The sequence below is a fragment of the Penicillium odoratum genome (genome assembly GCF_028828045.1).
Source record: "Penicillium odoratum strain IBT 22623 chromosome Unknown utg000008l_segment0_segment0, whole genome shotgun sequence".
In the NCBI taxonomy this organism is placed as follows: domain Eukaryota; kingdom Fungi; phylum Ascomycota; class Eurotiomycetes; order Eurotiales; family Aspergillaceae; genus Penicillium; species Penicillium odoratum.
Genome location: NW_026643150.1, coordinates 2751223 through 2768272, shown reverse-complemented (window position 1 = coordinate 2768272; position 17050 = coordinate 2751223). Strand labels below are relative to the sequence as shown.

The 17050-nt window shown below is 46.8% G+C and overlaps 9 protein-coding genes across 9 annotated transcripts; 3 read left to right on the top strand and 6 right to left on the bottom strand.

Moving 5' to 3' along the window:
* Positions 1–148: 148 nt before the first annotated feature.
* On the top strand, positions 149–1399 carry N7520_011259 (H(+)-transporting V1 sector ATPase subunit D; the record flags this gene model as incomplete). The annotated part of the gene is made up of 8 exons (XM_057145192.1): positions 149–163; positions 225–337; positions 399–409; positions 493–818; positions 878–926; positions 983–992; positions 1056–1096; positions 1155–1399. The coding sequence occupies 8 exons, from the start codon at positions 149–151 to the stop codon at positions 1397–1399; spliced, it is 810 nt and encodes a 269-aa protein (XP_056990946.1).
* A 338-nt stretch (positions 1400–1737) lies between these two features.
* On the bottom strand, positions 1738–2730 carry N7520_011258 (U1A/U2B'/SNF family RNA-binding protein; the record flags this gene model as incomplete). Its single annotated transcript, XM_057145191.1, has 4 exons — positions 1738–2132; positions 2219–2525; positions 2620–2626; positions 2684–2730. 4 exons carry the CDS (start codon positions 2728–2730, stop codon positions 1738–1740), a joined length of 756 nt encoding a protein of 251 aa, XP_056990945.1.
* Positions 2731–3395: 665 nt separating this feature from the next.
* Positions 3396–7249, bottom strand: N7520_011257 (tubulin-specific chaperone D; the record flags this gene model as incomplete). Its single annotated transcript, XM_057145190.1, has 5 exons — positions 3396–3527; positions 3592–4111; positions 4163–4436; positions 4492–7009; positions 7079–7249. 5 exons carry the CDS (start codon positions 7247–7249, stop codon positions 3396–3398), a joined length of 3615 nt encoding a protein of 1204 aa, XP_056990944.1.
* A 918-nt stretch (positions 7250–8167) lies between these two features.
* On the bottom strand, positions 8168–8764 carry N7520_011256 (Nuclear transport factor 2 Eukaryote; the record flags this gene model as incomplete). The annotated part of the gene is made up of 5 exons (XM_057145189.1): positions 8168–8233; positions 8297–8395; positions 8457–8528; positions 8584–8654; positions 8743–8764. 5 exons carry the CDS (start codon positions 8762–8764, stop codon positions 8168–8170), a joined length of 330 nt encoding a protein of 109 aa, XP_056990943.1.
* Positions 8765–9588: 824 nt separating this feature from the next.
* Positions 9589–11254, bottom strand: N7520_011255 (RCC1 domain-containing protein; the record flags this gene model as incomplete). The annotated part of the gene is made up of 4 exons (XM_057145188.1): positions 9589–10479; positions 10542–10920; positions 10947–11025; positions 11101–11254. The coding sequence occupies 4 exons, from the start codon at positions 11252–11254 to the stop codon at positions 9589–9591; spliced, it is 1503 nt and encodes a 500-aa protein (XP_056990942.1).
* A 211-nt stretch (positions 11255–11465) lies between these two features.
* Positions 11466–12941, bottom strand: N7520_011254 (uncharacterized protein; the record flags this gene model as incomplete). Its single annotated transcript, XM_057145187.1, has 6 exons — positions 11466–11467; positions 11914–12015; positions 12064–12185; positions 12259–12583; positions 12628–12731; positions 12790–12941. Coding segments are annotated over 6 exons (807 nt in total).
* A 1001-nt stretch (positions 12942–13942) lies between these two features.
* N7520_011253 (carbonic anhydrase) lies at positions 13943–14704 on the top strand (the record flags this gene model as incomplete). The annotated part of the gene is made up of 2 exons (XM_057145186.1): positions 13943–14100; positions 14200–14704. The coding sequence occupies 2 exons, from the start codon at positions 13943–13945 to the stop codon at positions 14702–14704; spliced, it is 663 nt and encodes a 220-aa protein (XP_056990940.1).
* A 275-nt stretch (positions 14705–14979) lies between these two features.
* Positions 14980–16356, top strand: alg3 (dolichyl-P-Man:Man(5)GlcNAc(2)-PP-dolichol alpha-1,3-mannosyltransferase; the record flags this gene model as incomplete). The annotated part of the gene is made up of 2 exons (XM_057145185.1): positions 14980–15699; positions 15763–16356. The coding sequence occupies 2 exons, from the start codon at positions 14980–14982 to the stop codon at positions 16354–16356; spliced, it is 1314 nt and encodes a 437-aa protein (XP_056990939.1).
* A 42-nt stretch (positions 16357–16398) lies between these two features.
* N7520_011251 (putative eukaryotic translation initiation factor eIF1a-like protein) lies at positions 16399–16876 on the bottom strand (the record flags this gene model as incomplete). Its single annotated transcript, XM_057145184.1, has 2 exons — positions 16399–16504; positions 16566–16876. 2 exons carry the CDS (start codon positions 16874–16876, stop codon positions 16399–16401), a joined length of 417 nt encoding a protein of 138 aa, XP_056990938.1.
* Between the last annotated feature and the right edge of the window lie 174 nt (positions 16877–17050).

Here is a 17050-nt window from a genome sequence, read left to right as displayed (position 1 = left end):
AACGACATTGCAGCAATATAGTCACGTGACTAATGGTATATCCTAATATGGAGGCGGTGTAGCGCTATCGGCGTCATATCAATGTGGCCGCACGTCTACAACTGCTGTTGGTCTAGTTCTCTTTTTGGTTTTCTACTAAGCTGCCGTCATGTCCGGTGCTGTGGTGAGTGCAATGTGTTATTAATTCGCCATATTATCGGTATAATTGATTTTCTTTTATGCAGGGCCGAGAGCCAGTCTTCCCAACTCGCCAATCATTGGGGTTGATGAAGAGCAAGCTGAAGGGAGCCGAGATTGGACACAGCTTATTGAAACGAAAGAGTGAAGCATTGACCAAGTATGGCCTCCACATTGTACTCGATATTTAGAGCTCCACTAATCACTTATACCTTTCATAGACGTTTCCGAGGTACGATGTCTCTTGAGGAGTTAGACCCAGATCCTCCCCGCATCCCGCATTCCCATTCTCCAGAGGTTAATTCCAGTCTATAGATATCACACGTCGCATCGATGAGGCCAAGCAAAAGATGGGTCGGGTTATGCAAATTGCTGCCTTTTCCCTCGCTGAGGTGAGCTATGCAGTTGGCGGCGATATCGGATATCAGGTTCAGGAGTCCGCCAAACAAGCTCGCTTCCGAGTGCGCGCAAAACACGAGAACGTCTCCGGTGTCTTGCTTCCCCAATTCGAGAGTTACACAAAGGAGGGTATCAATGACTTCGCTTTGACGGGTCTTGGTAAGGGTGGTCAACAGATCCAGCGCTGCCGGGAGACCTATGCGCGGGCTGTGGAGACGTTGGTGGAGCTGGCTAGTCTACAGGTATGGATAGTGGAACACCATGATTGCTTGCATGCATGGCCAGTCGCTAATTTTTCTAGACTGCCTTCTTGATTCTGGATGAGGTTATCAAGGTTGTCAACCGAAGAGGTAAGCATATCATCGAATTCGCTGTCCCTGTATACCAAAGCTGACTCGTCTTCTAGTAAACGCCATGTGAGTTTCATTCTCTAAGATATGCGGTAGGCTATGATGTATTATACTAACACCTCGCTCCAGTGAGCATGTCATTATTCCTAGAACTGAGAACACCATAAAATGTTTGTGCCATTGCCCTTACTATCAATATCAATCACGATACTTACTCAAACCGTACAGACATCAACTCCGAGCTCGACGAACTGGACCGAGAGGAATTCTATCGCCTCAAGAAGGTCTCCAACAAGAAGCAGCGCGACGTTGCGGCTGCCGACGCCGAGATGCTAGCTGCCAGGCAAAAGGAAGCTGAGAGGAAAGCACAGAACGGGACTCCAGCCCAGGAGGCCGAGGAGGTTAAGGAGGTGGAAGAAGCCGAGACTACGGATGTTCTAGGTGAACAAGAAGACAACGACGTGATTTTCTAGGGATTTTCTTTTCTTTGCATTTTATTTCTTATTTCGGACTACGCCTATTGTCCCCCTAGCATTTGATTTTGATATTTGTATCATTTTTGTCAAGTACTACGGAGTAACTCTGTACTGTTTTGGCCACCGATTGGCTTCACGTCCAGAAATATACTTTGATTTACTGGACCAACACAGACGCAATCAATTAAGAAACCTCGGAAGCAATCATGATGAGTTATTTGAACCATAAGTTACCTAGGTAGTCTTTGCATTGCTACACAGGTAAGATAAGACCCCCAAACGCCAGCAGAACAAGATCAGATTTTCCTTTTCGGAGATGTGCAATAGCCAAGCGACTATTGTCTCTGGTAGGTGACGCGGATGGCTTTGCCCTGTTCGCCCATGGGCATACCCGAAGTAGCCTCCTTTGCACTAATGGCCCCTGCCTCAGTCTCATACTCGACGAATGCAATACCCTTGCGGCCAGGAACCAATCTAACTTCCTTGAACCCTTCGAAGCGACCAAAGATAGATGACAGACCCTCCTCGTTGGCGTCATCGGGGATTTCCCGCAGGAACAGAATCTTGTTGGGCGGGAGGTACTCATCTGGGACGACAGCAGTGGTAGTACCAGAGGTAGGCTTGAGGCCGGTACCCTTGGTCGTCTTTGCGGGGCGAGCAGGCTCGGCGGCGGCGGCGGGACGCTTGAGCTTCTTCTGGGCCTCGAGGGCCTCGTGGGCTTGTTTGCGCTCTGTGAAAAATAACGAGAAAATCAACTGTCAGTTATATTATACTTCCAGCAGTCAACGTAGTCACGAAGAGACCACTGTAACATACCCTTCTCCGCCATCCGTCGTCTCTTATGAGCCTCGAGCTCTTCCGTCCCGCTTTCCCGCAGAACCGTAGCATCGCTTCTTGTCTTCGCGTAATCTAGGACCATGGGCTTATCGAAAAGATCAAACCCATTCACCTCATCAATGGCACGAGTGGCAGCCTCCACACTGTCGTAGACAATGAAAGCCTGGCCCTTGGCGCGGAGGTTGGTCTTTGCGACAATCTCAACCACATTGCCAAATTCTGAGAAGATCTCTTCCAGAGCGACCTTCAGTTGTTCGACTTTAATGTGCTCCTCTAGATTTCGGACCTGGCGGGTTGGAAAAAGGCATATGTCAGTTCAGGCTGCGGGCAGCGGAGCGGTTGGAGATTGCGGGTGAAGAGGGGGAGAGACAGGTCCATACATATACACTGAGCAGGCACGTTAGTGATCAACAGTAAAAGAAGTCGTGAATTAGATAGACTCACGTGCTATTGGGGGGGGTGGTCCCTTCTGATGCGCCAACGGTCGCCATGGTTGCGACAGAATGAGCTCTGGAAGCTGAAGCTGGGTGAGGTTGAGCTTCTGCTTTCTGTCCGAGAGATTAGAGGAGCCGTAATCATTCAAGCTTATGTACCTTAATCAGGCCACCCATCACATGAACTAGCATCATTGGTCTAGTGGTAGAATTCGTCGTTGCCATCGACGAGGCCCGTGTTCGATTCACGGATGATGCATTCCTTTTTAGTCTCTTTTTTTGGTCCACTCAACAACTTCCTTTTTCTTTTCCTCTGCACTTTTCGAATCTTGAATTTTAATTTTAGACTCAGCTCGTTCCACCGCTGCTTTAGAATTCAAATATTGGCCCAAAGTGTCATTTTTAAGCAATTTACGAGTCTTTGTGTATGACATTCTCATTTACGGTGAGAAGTTAGAGGGTCATGTACGATACGTACGAGATATTCGAGAGAGACTCTGGAAAGCAGGGTTGCAGGCAACCCAGATAGATGTGCATCGAGATCCCTAGGGTCTTATATATACTGTCACACGATAGGGACATATGTATTCTTCAGGATTTCCGAGTACCTGCATGTGAGAGGACCATTTCATGATTCAATATTTATGTGTATAGGTATATGTAACCTAGGTACGCAATCAGTGTTGGGGATTCAATTCCCCAATGTCCATAATTTAGGTGATTTATGCCACTAGAGCGGCCCTTAAGCTGTCTACCTTCTCCTTCAGCTCCTTCGGGGGTGCAGACCAGTCCTCGTACTTGATATCCTCAGAGTCGGTCATTATGTAGAGATATTCTGCTGCACTTGAACGAACCTGTTGCAAAAGATTAATTAGTATCATAATTCATATCAAGAGCAACATATCAAGCAGATCATACTCTTGGGAATGGATGCAACAGCATCACTGTCAGCTTCTTCAACACGTCTTCTCGCAAAGAATCAAGTCCTGACAGTGCGGCATAGACCTTGACCCCGCCCTCCAAGCGAGCAATATTTGCTGACCGGAAATGGGCCTTCTGGGTGAGGACAAAGACCTTTCGGAAAATGGGGTTTGACCGATCTGGACCGGCAACAGTGTAACCATGATAGCTGTCCAATAAGAACGCAATAAGCTCAATGATTGGAATAGCATAACGGTCATCCTGAAGATTATCACTTAGGGCATTTGATAAAACTTGCAGAAACTCAATCAAGATATTGGAATCCGAGTGGGAGTTGTGGTTATTGAGAAACTGAATCAAAGCGGCGCGTGATGCGCGGATAAGACCCTCAGCGCCAGCAACTGCAGAAGTGGCTAGACCTTGTAGCATTGGAAGACGCAGCCACTCTTGACTCCAAGAAGAAAGTAGTTGAAAGAAATATTCCTCAGAGGATACATCGCTAACATGCTCGAATCTCCTGCTCGAATTAGCTCTGCTCGAGTAAATCCTCGAAAGTGAGACCACTTACTTGTGGAAAGGATTAAATTCCACCATTCCCCAGAAACAGTCCTGTAGACAAAGCGATGCTTGTACTCTGACTTTGTCGAGTTTCTCGCATGCAAGACGACAAAGGCGCCCGGCGAGCTCAAAAACAATAGGTAAGTTTTGTGAGAGTTTGGGTTGGAGTATCCTTGCTACTTCAATTGCCTCTATCCGAATCAATGATCCGATATCTCCTCTCCTGTCGGTGGTGTAGTCATCGAGGAAACCAAGCAGACTGTGGGCAATTGTCTGAGTGAAGGCTATGTAAACATCAGTATCCATTCGTTTTTTTCGTCTGTACTCACCGATACGTACGTGAAAGTCTGATCGTATGTGGCACAATTCCAGTAGCGAAGCATCTAACAGCAAGCACTCGCTTTTCGATGACCTCCTCTTTTCCAGCACATTTCAGCAGTTCTGTGATTATGCTCTGCTGCAGATTATCTTGACCCTCAAGCTGTTTGAACACGGCACCAAGGGCTAAAATTTGGCCACGGCCACCGGACAGCTTCGACGAGGCGCGAAGATGGGAAAACCATGCCTGCACGGTAGTGTCCTGTTTCTTTGGTGATAAAAGCGGAAATAGCAGAGAAAGTGCATCTGACGATGTTTGAATAGAAATATCTTCACCCCGAGAAACGCACAAAGACAAAATGTGGAGAACACGGTCGAGCAGTGCATCTGATGGTCGACCGATCCCAACCGAGATGCTTGCTTGACAGAGTTTTGAGATCAAACAAGAAGATGCCTCTGCTGTCAACTCAGGACGGAAACTCTGAAGGGTCAGGTCGTTATCAGTCGGGCTGTACAGGGACTCAAAGATTTCCCACAGCCTAGCAACCTGTGAAGAAACTTCTTTTCCTTCCTGCGTATCTCTTGCCTCTGGAGATGCATCCCACTCACAGATATACGCGTCAATCGTAGTGGCGATCGATAATAGACATCCATGTCGGGACTCCACATCACCCCGAGGAATACGTGAAAGCTTGCCCAAGAGCCGCTGCAGAACAGTGTTCATGGTTTTGAAATTTTCCTGTCTGCTCAATAATCCAATTGACCGTGCTGCTTGTCGACGTGATTCGGCATCCGGAGAGCCGATACCTCGCCAGTTCATTAAAGCCTCCAGGAGCGGACCCCAGTACACCACATCCAGAGAAGCGGTAGATTTGGCCACATCAATCATGGCCCGGGAACGCCGCGCAACGGAATGGTAGTCCACGACCTGCACAAGTGGAATTCCCTCAGTAATCATATTGGGGTGACGACCGATCAATTCCTGCAGAGCAGCAGAGGCACCTCGTCGAATATTCCCAGACGGATCTACACAAGCAGAGCAAATCAACTCCACGGCTAGTTTCTGTAGAACATCTACTTCGGCATTTCCAGAAATCGAGGGAATAGTTTGCGCTGGTATAGCTTGTAGTTCGGAAGTAGTGTACTTTCGAGATAAGGCCCAAACACCAAAGCAAGCGGCATCACGAACACCAGTTCCCATAGAGCTGCCGGTGGATGACCGTTGTTCGAAATCTAGACATGAAATGAGCGATTGGAGGATTTCAGAGAGCTGATGTAATGGAGGTGCACGACGAAACAACAGATGGGATAATGTGAGCATCAAACCCTGCCATTGCTGCGCATCAACACCACTCGTGTTGCGTTTAAGCGAATGTAAACCCGCATTACGTGCCTCAAATGGGGTTATTAAGGTACCATCGTCTTTTTCGTAAAGAATGTTCTCTCCCAGGGAGCCAATGACTGCTTCAATGACTTCGGTTCCCATTTCTGGATCTAGTTTCAAAGTGATGACACTGAGTGCCTTGCTTGAAGCAAACCGGACAGGTGTATCTTTGTCTGAAAGAGCCACAAGGAAATGATCAATCGAATCTTCCAGGATGGTCGACAGTTGATCATCCGTGAGGGTGCTATCTTCTTTTTCACTCAGAGACAGAGCCATGATGGTAATGTTGCGAAGAATTTTGACCACGATCTTTCGTGCCATTGCAGAGGTTTGAATAATAGCGGACACGTTCGAGTTACCCTGTGACAGAGCAATTGTCTTCTCAAAGACATCTTTGAGTAAAGAAGCGAAAACCTCCACCTGGCCAGAACCAGCCAGACGGGCTATGAACGAGAGAACCCCGATACAGGAATAGACCGAAGGTAGTTCCTCATTGTCTGCGGGATTCATGATAGCAAATGTCCAGTCAATAAGACGGGTCAATAACCCAAGGGCTTGCATGTCACCACGCAGGGTCAGTCGTGCCAAGAGAGCTGTTGCTGCCTCCCGCTCCTTGCCAGGAACATTAATGTAATGAAGGGCCAAAGACAACAGCGACTTCGCGATCATCGGCGTGTTTTCAGGAACAATTCCAAGCTGTTGGAGATTGTCATAAGGGACCGGGATATCATCTGAGGATAGCGACGATAGATCAAATGGCGCGAGCAGAAGATGCGAGAGCCAGACTAACATCATGTAACGCTCTTCCCACTGCAGCAACTGCGTATCTGGTCCTAAGGAGTCATTTGTGGGATCCGGAATAGAGGAGCTGTCCCATTCCACAAAAGCTCGCAGCATCGAATCAAGGTATTTGGGTTCGTTGTTAAGGAATCTGCTGATCACTTTGGCTCCACGAATCTTACAGAAGGTGTAAAGCAGCCTACAGATAGCTTTCGGGAGAGGATACAAAGCTGGACCTTTGGAAGCATTTGCAGCCTGAGAGCCATACTGACTGCGATGCTTGATCAAATACGCCAGAAAAGCATCCACCAGAGGAGGCAAAAGCTTCTGCAAATGCGGATCCAAGAGTTGAGGATATTCTTGGAAAGGTTCAAGCTGTGATAGAGTTAGTAAGTGTCACAAGTAAGTTGACTTCCTTCTCAAAACCACGATCCATGGCCTTACAAGGTTTACGAGCTTCTCCGTCTTGGAGACTGGTGTCCATTTGCGTGGGGTGCGGAGAGGGGTTCCATTTTCGAATCTCCACAACAATGACGGCAGCTTCTCCGAGAACTCCGTTACCAGGTCGCCAGAAGCTCGCTGTAGCTTCAAGTCCCGGTCCTCCACAGCATCCATTGCTAAAACCGGAAATGTGGCAGTTGTTGTGTCCTCGAGATTCGGTGAAAAGCATCAACAGCGGGCCCGGTCATGTGACTGGGCATCACCAAGTCGAAATGTTAACACTTCGTTGAAGGATTTTGCAATCCGTTAAATTGTGTCTCAAATAAACTTTATAATGGAATTCGAGAGCTGATAAGCATCCACTGTAAATTAATATTGGGCACGTTATCTAAAATTTGAATAGAACTGGGGATTATTTTGAAATTTCCCATGTATACATAGCTGAGGGCTTCAAGTCTGGTGCAGCAAAAACGTCTAGCACCTACATCTACGTACAATTCAAGTTAAAGCATGCTATAACATCTGAGATTTATGTTAAGACTATAAATACATCCAAATAAACAGCTTTGTAGGGAGTCAATTGACTGAAAGCCACTAAGGCATATAGATTGGAGGTTTCAAAAGTATCGCCAATCAGGTTAGAGACCGAGTAAAACCTGTGTACCTGAATACAACTAGTAATTCTTGGAGCTTTCAAGATGTACTATGTACTCGCACTTTAAACACAATGCCCACATGTATGAGGAAATACACCCTTATCTACTTCCAGATTAGGGATGTCCTATTATCGGCTAGTCCTCTTGACTTAAAATCATGCTCAAGATCTGAAACTCAAAAAAATATCAATAGATTTGGAATTCAGAACTAGAATGCAAAGACCATGATATCATATACTGGAACACGAAAACGAGCAAATTAGCTCAACTCATATGCTTCCACTTCAGCCGTGCCAGAAGTTCCAAACCGAGAAAAAAGATAGTCAAGAACCCGCCACCGCATAGAATCTCTTCAATAGTTGCCGACCACAGAATAGAAGACTCTAATTCAATTGATAATCAGTCGGAAAATTTGGCTGTAAACGAAATATCCACCCTAATCATTGGGTTGCAGAAGGAAAGTTGAAGTAAAGCTTATTGGCGTGTCAAACGCATTGTCGATCTGGCATTTTAGAGGTCATTGATTAGTTATAATCGTAATGTGGATATGAAATGGGCAATGTACTGCTAGACTTCCGATGGCTGTGATCAAGATGCCTCCCGCAGTAGCTGGAGTCGCGTCTCTTGTAGTGACCACAGTCTTCACAACTGACATTTCAGGCTTCTGAAAAACGCAGGAAATAAATTAGTTGTTTGGTATTAGCACCTAGCAGAAATATACTGACGGTCAAAGTTGCCATGATGTCGTCAGAACCTAGTTTTTGCGCGCCTTCCCATACTAACATCGACTCTGGACGCTAGGTCCATGAATGTTAGCTTGGTCGAAAGACTTGAAATTTGAAGATGACTTACATAGAGAGAGGCCAGGACAGGCTTCAAGTCCGTGTTATCGAATGATCCGAACCAATGATCAACAAAGTCGTCTAGAAGAAGTTAGCACCGTGTGGCCAAGTACAAACAAAAAGTCAATAGAAAGAACACGTGAGAGTGACGAGATGCAAATTTACTTACTGGCTATCTCCATGAAATCCATTATTGACGGACTTACTATAACACATCAGTATTAGTCCACTGAGCTGAACGAATCAAATGGCATAAAGTCTAGTACGCACAGTGACAGCTTTGGCTGAAAAGAGATTGAAGAGGGTGTAGTCTAAGAAGAGTAAGACCTCAAGGCTGATAATAGAGATAGAGTCAATGGTCAGGGGACTGCCGGATCATATATAACAGAAGAGGGGTACATACCAGTTGACCTCTTTCACCCCTGCCAATAGTAGAATGTGAACCATGCAAAAGCTAGCAAAGCCAACTCTGTGAAAGAAACAGACAAGGCATCCACACCGCTATTTATTACGAGATTCTTACATTTAACCAGCTCCAAAGAATAGATACCATACAACTTTGGAAGCCAGAGAGAGAATATACAGTTTCTTAAATTAACTTCTTCGTTACTCGGACCCACAGGAAAGCACACTATGTACAGTCATATAAGTGAACATGTATCAGTAATAGGAGAAGATAACCCCCGTGGCTGCGCTGGAACGCAAATGACCCGAAGTTTGACCGGAAAATTGACGCTTTAGGAAAGGCGCTTTGATTACCTTGTATCAAAGTGACCAATGAGCGGAGATATTTTGGCTTCAAAATTCGAAAATGGGCTCATTGAAATAAGACATGAAGACTCAAACCGCAAATTCCAAAAGATAGATTTCGGGCAGACATAAGATGTCCCTTGAGACATCCCACGGTGATTTATTGTATTTTGTCGTGGCGTTAGGCTCTTCGTTGGGCAATCTGTTTTTCAAATTCTTATCAAAAGGAAGTTGCAGGTAGAGCAATAGTACCACTGATATCAAATCAAGGTCCGAGAGCAGATAACTCAAATTTTTCATCTGCATGAAGCATTTCACTTTGACGAATGCTCGCCAAACACGAGGCTGAACTGACCACCGGCGCCTGCTGAAACCGGTTTTTCCCTTCAAGGTACTTGCTGTGAAGAAGAGTTGGCTTTTCAACCTCATCAAGGCCAGGCTGGCCAGCCTGACTTTGGGAATTAAACCCCCTACTATAAGCCTTCCCAGATTCTGTTATCACAAAGGAGTGATCGGTCCCCACAGTTCCGGAGACTATTTTGTCCCCCACTCCAGTTAGCAGGTTAGGCTGCTTGAGTATTCGTGGTCTACCATATGTATCATAGATAATATCTGATTGGGGCATGTCTTTGAGTGCAAGACCAAGTGCCATGTTATCAATGCGACCCCAAACTAGGCATTCGCCAAGCTCAGTGATAGCCTTGCTATGATCCTTTTCACCAAAGATCGAAACGAGCGAGGTATGTTTTTGAAAACAGGGGACTTTAGCTGGATATGACACAATTGCATCGTTTTGACCAGCGCTCATTGTGACGCCCGTTTGGCCAAAGTTGTTTGAGCCCCATGCGTAAATATGGCCCTTCTTACAGATAGCAAAAGAGTGATATAGCCCTACCCCAATATCTTGGATCTCGGTTGGGAGGGCGCATAACTCTGGGACAAGAGGATGAGATTTATGATGGCGACTTGTTCGACGTCTTCCCAGCTGATTCTGTTCATCACAACCCCAGCTAAAAACGGTGCCCTTCGACGTCAGTGCCAGAACGTGTTGTGCGCCAGTAACAATCTTGACGACATCGTGGACACCAGGGATCAGAAGTGGAGTCCGTTGCTCTTTTTTGCTCTCGGGGGAGAACCCAATCCCTCCTTTGGAAGTCTTCGATAGTCAGTCAATTGGTGAAATTCAAGAGTTCGGAGCCAGACCATCGGCAAACATACTCGGAAAGTTCCCCAGCCATAGACCCGGCCATCCGTCAACAGAGCAAAGGTTGCACTGTCTGAGGCAGCAAGTTGAGAGAAGACAGTGTCTCGTGGGAAATGTGAAGGATCCACAGGTAATGGAGTAGCTTCTTTTAGATTGTAAGTAACTTCATCTTCATCGCTCTCATCGCCCGACAGGGATTTGCCTCTGCCGTCGCCAGCGTCTTCGTCTTTATCTTGTCCAGTATCTCTTCCTAAAGCCCCTTCATCGTTGACGCCCCACGTCAAGATTTGGTTGTCATGAGTTGAGCCGCCGAATGTACCCCTCCAACAGCGATATGGACAACTCCAACATTTTCCGCGTTTAATTTCTGGTTGAGAACAGGTCGCAGCAATTCTGATTTCTTTGTTAGATCTCCTAACCCAAGTTCTCCGTAGCAGTTGGTTCCAAACACGTAGACATCGAGACGTTGAGTTGGTGGGATATTTGGTGCTGATGAATCTGTTGTACTGCGATAAGCCACTATGCATTGATTCCGGGATTTCCTTAAGGCTGTTGCCCTCTAATGTATCTTACCTTTCTGACCCCTGAGGCTTCTTCCAGCCGTTCCCGTGATCTTTGTCGCTCGTCCACTTCTCCTTTTTGGCTTAAGGATCATTTCTGTTAAAGCGGTACCTGGGCTTTGTTGTTTCGTGTTTTCCTTAAAGCTGGATTGGCGCTGAGGAGGCATAGTGAGATGTTTGAAAAATGATGCGGAATATTATTTTCGCAAGGCTGAAGTTAACAAAGAATAAGATGGAGTATAGTTGTGATTACGTTGTGGTAGCGACAAAGCAAGATTGTCCTTCTCCACCTGCAATTTAAGATGGTAAATCCTGGTATGCCCTATCCATTTTCCAGCTGCTTACAATTTTGAGGCCTAACCGTAGTTTAGCCTCCTTTCCTATCTCAGTTAGTAAGTTGAAAAACACGATTTGTTATAGCTTGTCTGTGTCTAATAGGAGAGTCTCCCTTAGCAGCAGAATACCTGGCCCACCAAAAGCCAATTCTTTGATGTGATCGAGTGCATCCAATTAATTCCTTTGTGAAATATAAAAGGTTTTGACAAATGAAGTTTTTTGCCTTCATTTCCTATTGAAATGAAATGATAGCTCCCTTTTTGACATTATCCATGTCCGCCTTTGCGAACGGATCTTTTTCATTAAAACTGTCTTTCTTGCGTTTTGCACTAGTCCAGGCTGTCACGTCTAGACTGCCACCACCGATTTTGTCATCGCCGAATGAGTACGGTAATTCCGATTCCATATAGCGTTTTAAAAGCTTGTCAACAGACCAAGGGTTCTCAAAGCCTTCGGGAAATGTGACCTCCTTCGCTTCGTACTTTCTCACAATAATCTTCAAGGTCATCTTTCGGTACCAAATCGACCTTGTACTTCGTAGCATAAGAGAGAACATAGGGAGTGAGCTCCTCGCCTTCATCCTCTATCCGCTCTGCCCATTGGAATTTAACAAAACGTAAGATCACCTTCATGATCATACCAAGATTTTGGACTTCCGAGTCTGGACCTAGGACACGCGCTTGCTGAAGGTTGAACAGCATAGACAAGAACATGTATAAGATCATACGATAAACAGCTTCAATGTTCTCCGCGTCCTCGCAACTGAATTAAGAATGCAACGGTTAGCAACTTTGTGGAATGGAAGTTCAAGACAAATTGAGATATATAAACCTACAGGGCCAAGGACGCAGCATCACCTCTCAGATGAAAGATAGCCATCGCCTCGCAAAGAGGCCACTGTTCTTTCCAATTGCCTTCCGCCGCGAGAAAATCGATGATTAGATTGGTCATCACCTGCAGCAGACCAATGCAAGATTGGTCCATGTACCCAGTCAGGCCAAACTTCTCTGGATCACGCATTGTCACCTGAGTAGTCATGTCACGGATCTTTGCAAATCCCGCAGCAGTCAGGCGCCAGGGATGATCGGGATGCTCTGAAGCCGGTTTTCTACACAAGCAGGTCTTGCCGCCGACACAGCGGGCAGGTTTCGGCTGCTTCTCTGAGCGTCAGCACGTATATCAATGAGCCAATGTCCGAGATCACCAACATCTCCTTCATTCTCAGCTTCCTCGAAGTCGTCCCATTCACGGCCATTGCTCAGGAGCTTTTTCCATTGCGTCTGAACATAGGCATTCGTATTTAAAGGCCTTTTCAGGGTCCTTCGTATTCTCTAAGTACATGGCGTGTGAATTCTTACAGACGGACACCTTGCTCCAGCGGCTCAAGGCGTAATCCTTGGCCCAATCAATACGCGAAGCGAGAGTGTCAGGTAATGCGCCTTTGGGTTTTTTGTGTTGGGGTTCCTTTGGTGGGTTGCTGGACGCAGTTGGTTCCGCGAGCTGTCGTTTGGGAGGCATAATTGGAGCTATTTTTCACACGAGTATTCAGAGCAATGGAAAAGAGAAATCTCATGGGAGAGGTGATCAATTAGGGAGACGCGATGACTTAAAAGCGCGTTTGTTGACAGTACGTCATTGGCTCACTGACTGGGCGATATGCCAATACTACTAGTCACATTACTTAGTAAGTGCTTCGCCTAACAACCTTATACCACACAGGAAAACAGCATGGGAGAAACAATTAAACATTCTCATGCTACAAGTATCAAACCTATTACAGTTTTTATGTATGAAATTGATGTTGAACCACGGTTAGACTAAGGATCGAGTCATATATCGTGTCGGCTCACGTAAACGGACGTATTTTATCGACCAATGGGGTGCGTTCTCGAATGTGTAACAGTCCGATTTACTATCTCTGCCCCTACCATGGGTTTTGTGAGTAAAGCTGACTAATAGTAAGCTTATTACATAATAATCCATATCTCCACAGCGACATATCGGAATGGTCACGTTCCTGTGACGTCATATGCACTGGGATCCGCACAATAACGCGAAATATCAATAAACAACTTTGAATCCAATCGGTCCAATTCAAAATTTGGACAGTCTCCCGTAGTTTCTCCAAGCGTAGTGCGTGAAGACATTCCTGTTAGGAGCTGCTATATCGGCGTTTTTTCGCACCCGACTCTGGTCCGAGCCGGAGCCGTTAGATTTGGAGTGGACCTAGGTCCTGGACTCTAATTATGCCTAGGCTTGGGGAAAACGTAATAGAATACGACAATTCCCGACACTTTGCCATCGTGGAATAGATGTAGTTTCAAGAGTGTTCTGGGACTATAACGAATCTGGCTTGGGTTGGTGACTAACATAAAATACCGCAATACTAGGCCGTCAACTAAGTACTTTGGTCCGAAAGCCCCTCCAGTGTGCTGTCTTTTGATTCTCATTTCCGATATCTGTCGCACCAAGCCTACGATCCTTGGATTGATCGACCATTACACATTCGATTCGATCCCATGAATCCTGCAGAATTTTCAGACGCCGGCAAGATGCCCCACGATGCCCACAAGTCTCTGGACACTATTTTCAAGAACAATCGGGCGTGGGCGCTTGAAAAGAGCCGCGATCCGACGTTCTTTGAGAAGCTGGCCAACGGACAGTCGCCTGATTATCTGTGAGTACTATACATGTGCCAAGAGTGCTCGTGTTATCGGTGGTGCTAGAACTGATCGTTCCAATCAACCCCGCCTAGCTACATTGGATGTAGTGACAGCCGCGTTCCCGCCAACGAGATTATGGGCCTGGAGGCCGGGGAGGTATTCGTGCACCGGAACATCGCCAATTTGGTCCCTAACCTCGACTTAAATGTTATGTCCGTCATCAACTACGCCGTGAGGCACCTACACGTCAAGCACATTATCGTCTGCGGTCACCACAACTGTGGAGGAGTCAAGGCTGCGTTGACGCCCGCCGACTTGGGGATTCTCAACCCGTGGCTTCGGAATATTCGGGATGTCTATCGTTTGCACGAGAAGGAACTTGATCAGATTGCCGATGAGGACGCTAGATATAACAGACTCGTGGAATTGAATGTGGTGGAGTCTTGCAGGAATGTTATCAAGACTGCAGCGGTTCAACAGAGTTACCAGGAGCATGGGTACCCCATTGTTCATGGATTGGTCTTTGATCTTCGGGATGGGCTGTTGAAGGATCTTCAGGTAGATTTTGAAAAGACACTTGAGGATATAAAGAAGATATACTCTCTTTCACGAGACTAGTTTAATGCAAAACTGGAAGGAAAAGCTTCTCCGGTGTTCAGATGGCATTTTTCGTGGAATTTGTAAATCAGGACAAAGAGATAGGCCTGCTACATGGGATGAACTTTCTTTTTGAAAATGTTCATTCCAATTCTGAAAAAATTAGTTATTTAGATAATTTGTGGTAGAAGCATAATTTCTATAGAGTTGTCGGGATGATCATACCGGCCCCACAATGGTGATGTACCGCTAAAACAGCTCAGGCCAGCTGGAACTCCCGTCTACCACGCGCCACCATGCCTTGGGCACGCTTCATCTACAACGTGCTGACCCAGCCACGACACACAAAATGGATTGCTCCTCTCCTGATCCTGGGCGATGCGCTCCTCTGCGCTCTGGTCATCTGGAAGATCTCCTGTAAATCCGATCCCGAGCCTATACTGTGCCACGCGTTCAATCAAGACAATGCTAATCACACTCATAACCTCACAGACACCGAGATTGATTGGTCAACCTATATGCAACAAATCTCCTTATATGTCTCCGGCGAACGCGACTACCCCTCAATCAAAGGATCGACAGGCCCTCTTGTATATCCCGCTGCGCATGTCTACGTCTACACACTCCTATACCACCTCACCGATGAAGGGCGCGACATTCTTACTGGGCAAATTATCTTTGCTGGTATCTACCTCTCTACCTTGGTTCTTGTTTTTGGCTGCTATCGGCAGACTGGGGCGCCACCGTATCTCTTTCCTCTGCTGGTACTTTCCAAGCGGCTACATAGCATTTTCATGCTGCGCATGTTCAACGACGGAGTAGCAACCTTTGCGCTGTGGCTTGCTATATGGCTATTCATGAAGAGAATGTGGACCCTTGGAGTATTGGCGTGGACCTTGGGCGTTGGTGTCAAAATGACCCTAGTGCTGGCTGCGCCGGCGATTTCCGTTATCACTCTGCTGAGTGTAGGCTTGGGACGCAGCATTTCTCTTGGAGCCATAGCCCTGCAGATCCAGGTAAGTTGCGGATAAAGAACTTGTGTCTTCCCTTTATCAAGTGACTAATGTGAAAATCTACAGTTCTGTCTTTCGGTCCCATTCTCCGCAACAAATATGTCAGGCTATTTGTCACGAGCCTTTGAGCTATCCCGGCAGTTTATGTTTAAATGGACGGTGAATTGGCGATTCGTAGGGGAGGAAACATTTCTCTCCAGAGAATTCTCCGTGGCTCTTTTGGTGCTACATGTTTCTATCCTTGCCCTCTTCTCCATCGGCTGGCTGAAGCCGTCCGGATCAGATGTGTTCCGCTTCCTCCAGGACACTATCCATGGCCGCCAACAACAGGTTTATCTTTCGAACTCGTTCATCATGACTACGATGCTGAGCTCCATGGCCATTGGCTTGCTGTGCGCCCGATCACTGCACTACCAATTTTTCGCTTATTTGGCATGGGCCTCTCCGTTCCTCCTATGGCGCGCTGGTCTTCATCCAATCCTTATCTTCGTTGCGTGGGCGCTGCAGGAGTGGGCCTGGAATGTATACCCCAGTACCAATGCAAGCTCGGCGGTTGTGGTTTTGTCCCTCGCTTTGCAGGTGTTTGGCGTCTGGTTCAATGGACAGGGTGAGGTAGATAGGAAGCCAGCGGTTGGCCGCAAGGAAACCCGTACTCAATGAACGCCGGGCTTCCAGTCCAGATTTAAGCCCACCAAACCCACCTCACGCATCGGATTCCTCATCGGAGGAAGGCATTTTGCCCACGCGAGATTCCTCCTCGGAGTCGGAGTCGCCAGTAAATACGGGTTGCTTAACGAATTCCTTGGGCCTGTCATAAGTACATCCATCAGTGATGTGATCATGGACATCCGAAATGTAGAAGCTCATACCAGAATGGAGCCTTTCTCCATGCTTTCTCGTCCCGCACAATATTGATAATATCGCCGCCAATTTTGTTGTCTCGCTCATCCGATGCCTTGGTATCAATCACCAGGTACGATCTGCGCTTGATCCAAAAAGTCGATCGAAACTTCGCGGGTAATTCAACTAGCATTTGCTGCTTGTCGGGCGTTTCAATCAGGTAGATGTTGTTGCCGGTAGCCTTGATCGCCCGCACGATCATGTGGGTTTCCGCCAGCTCGTCCGGAGGGGTCAGAGTCTGTTCGGCCGTGGCCAGAACCTTGCGACGAGGAGGTCCCATTGTGAATTGGTGAAAGAATTGAACGAATTGCGGAACCTATAAGTCAAGGGGCGTGATGTAATATCAAATTAGTGAATTGTGGGAGAATAATTTTCGAGCTTATCGGCTCGGCGGGGCATCTCCGCACTGCTTTGCTTCAACCTTGTTCCGCTCCGATTAATAATGATCAACCCC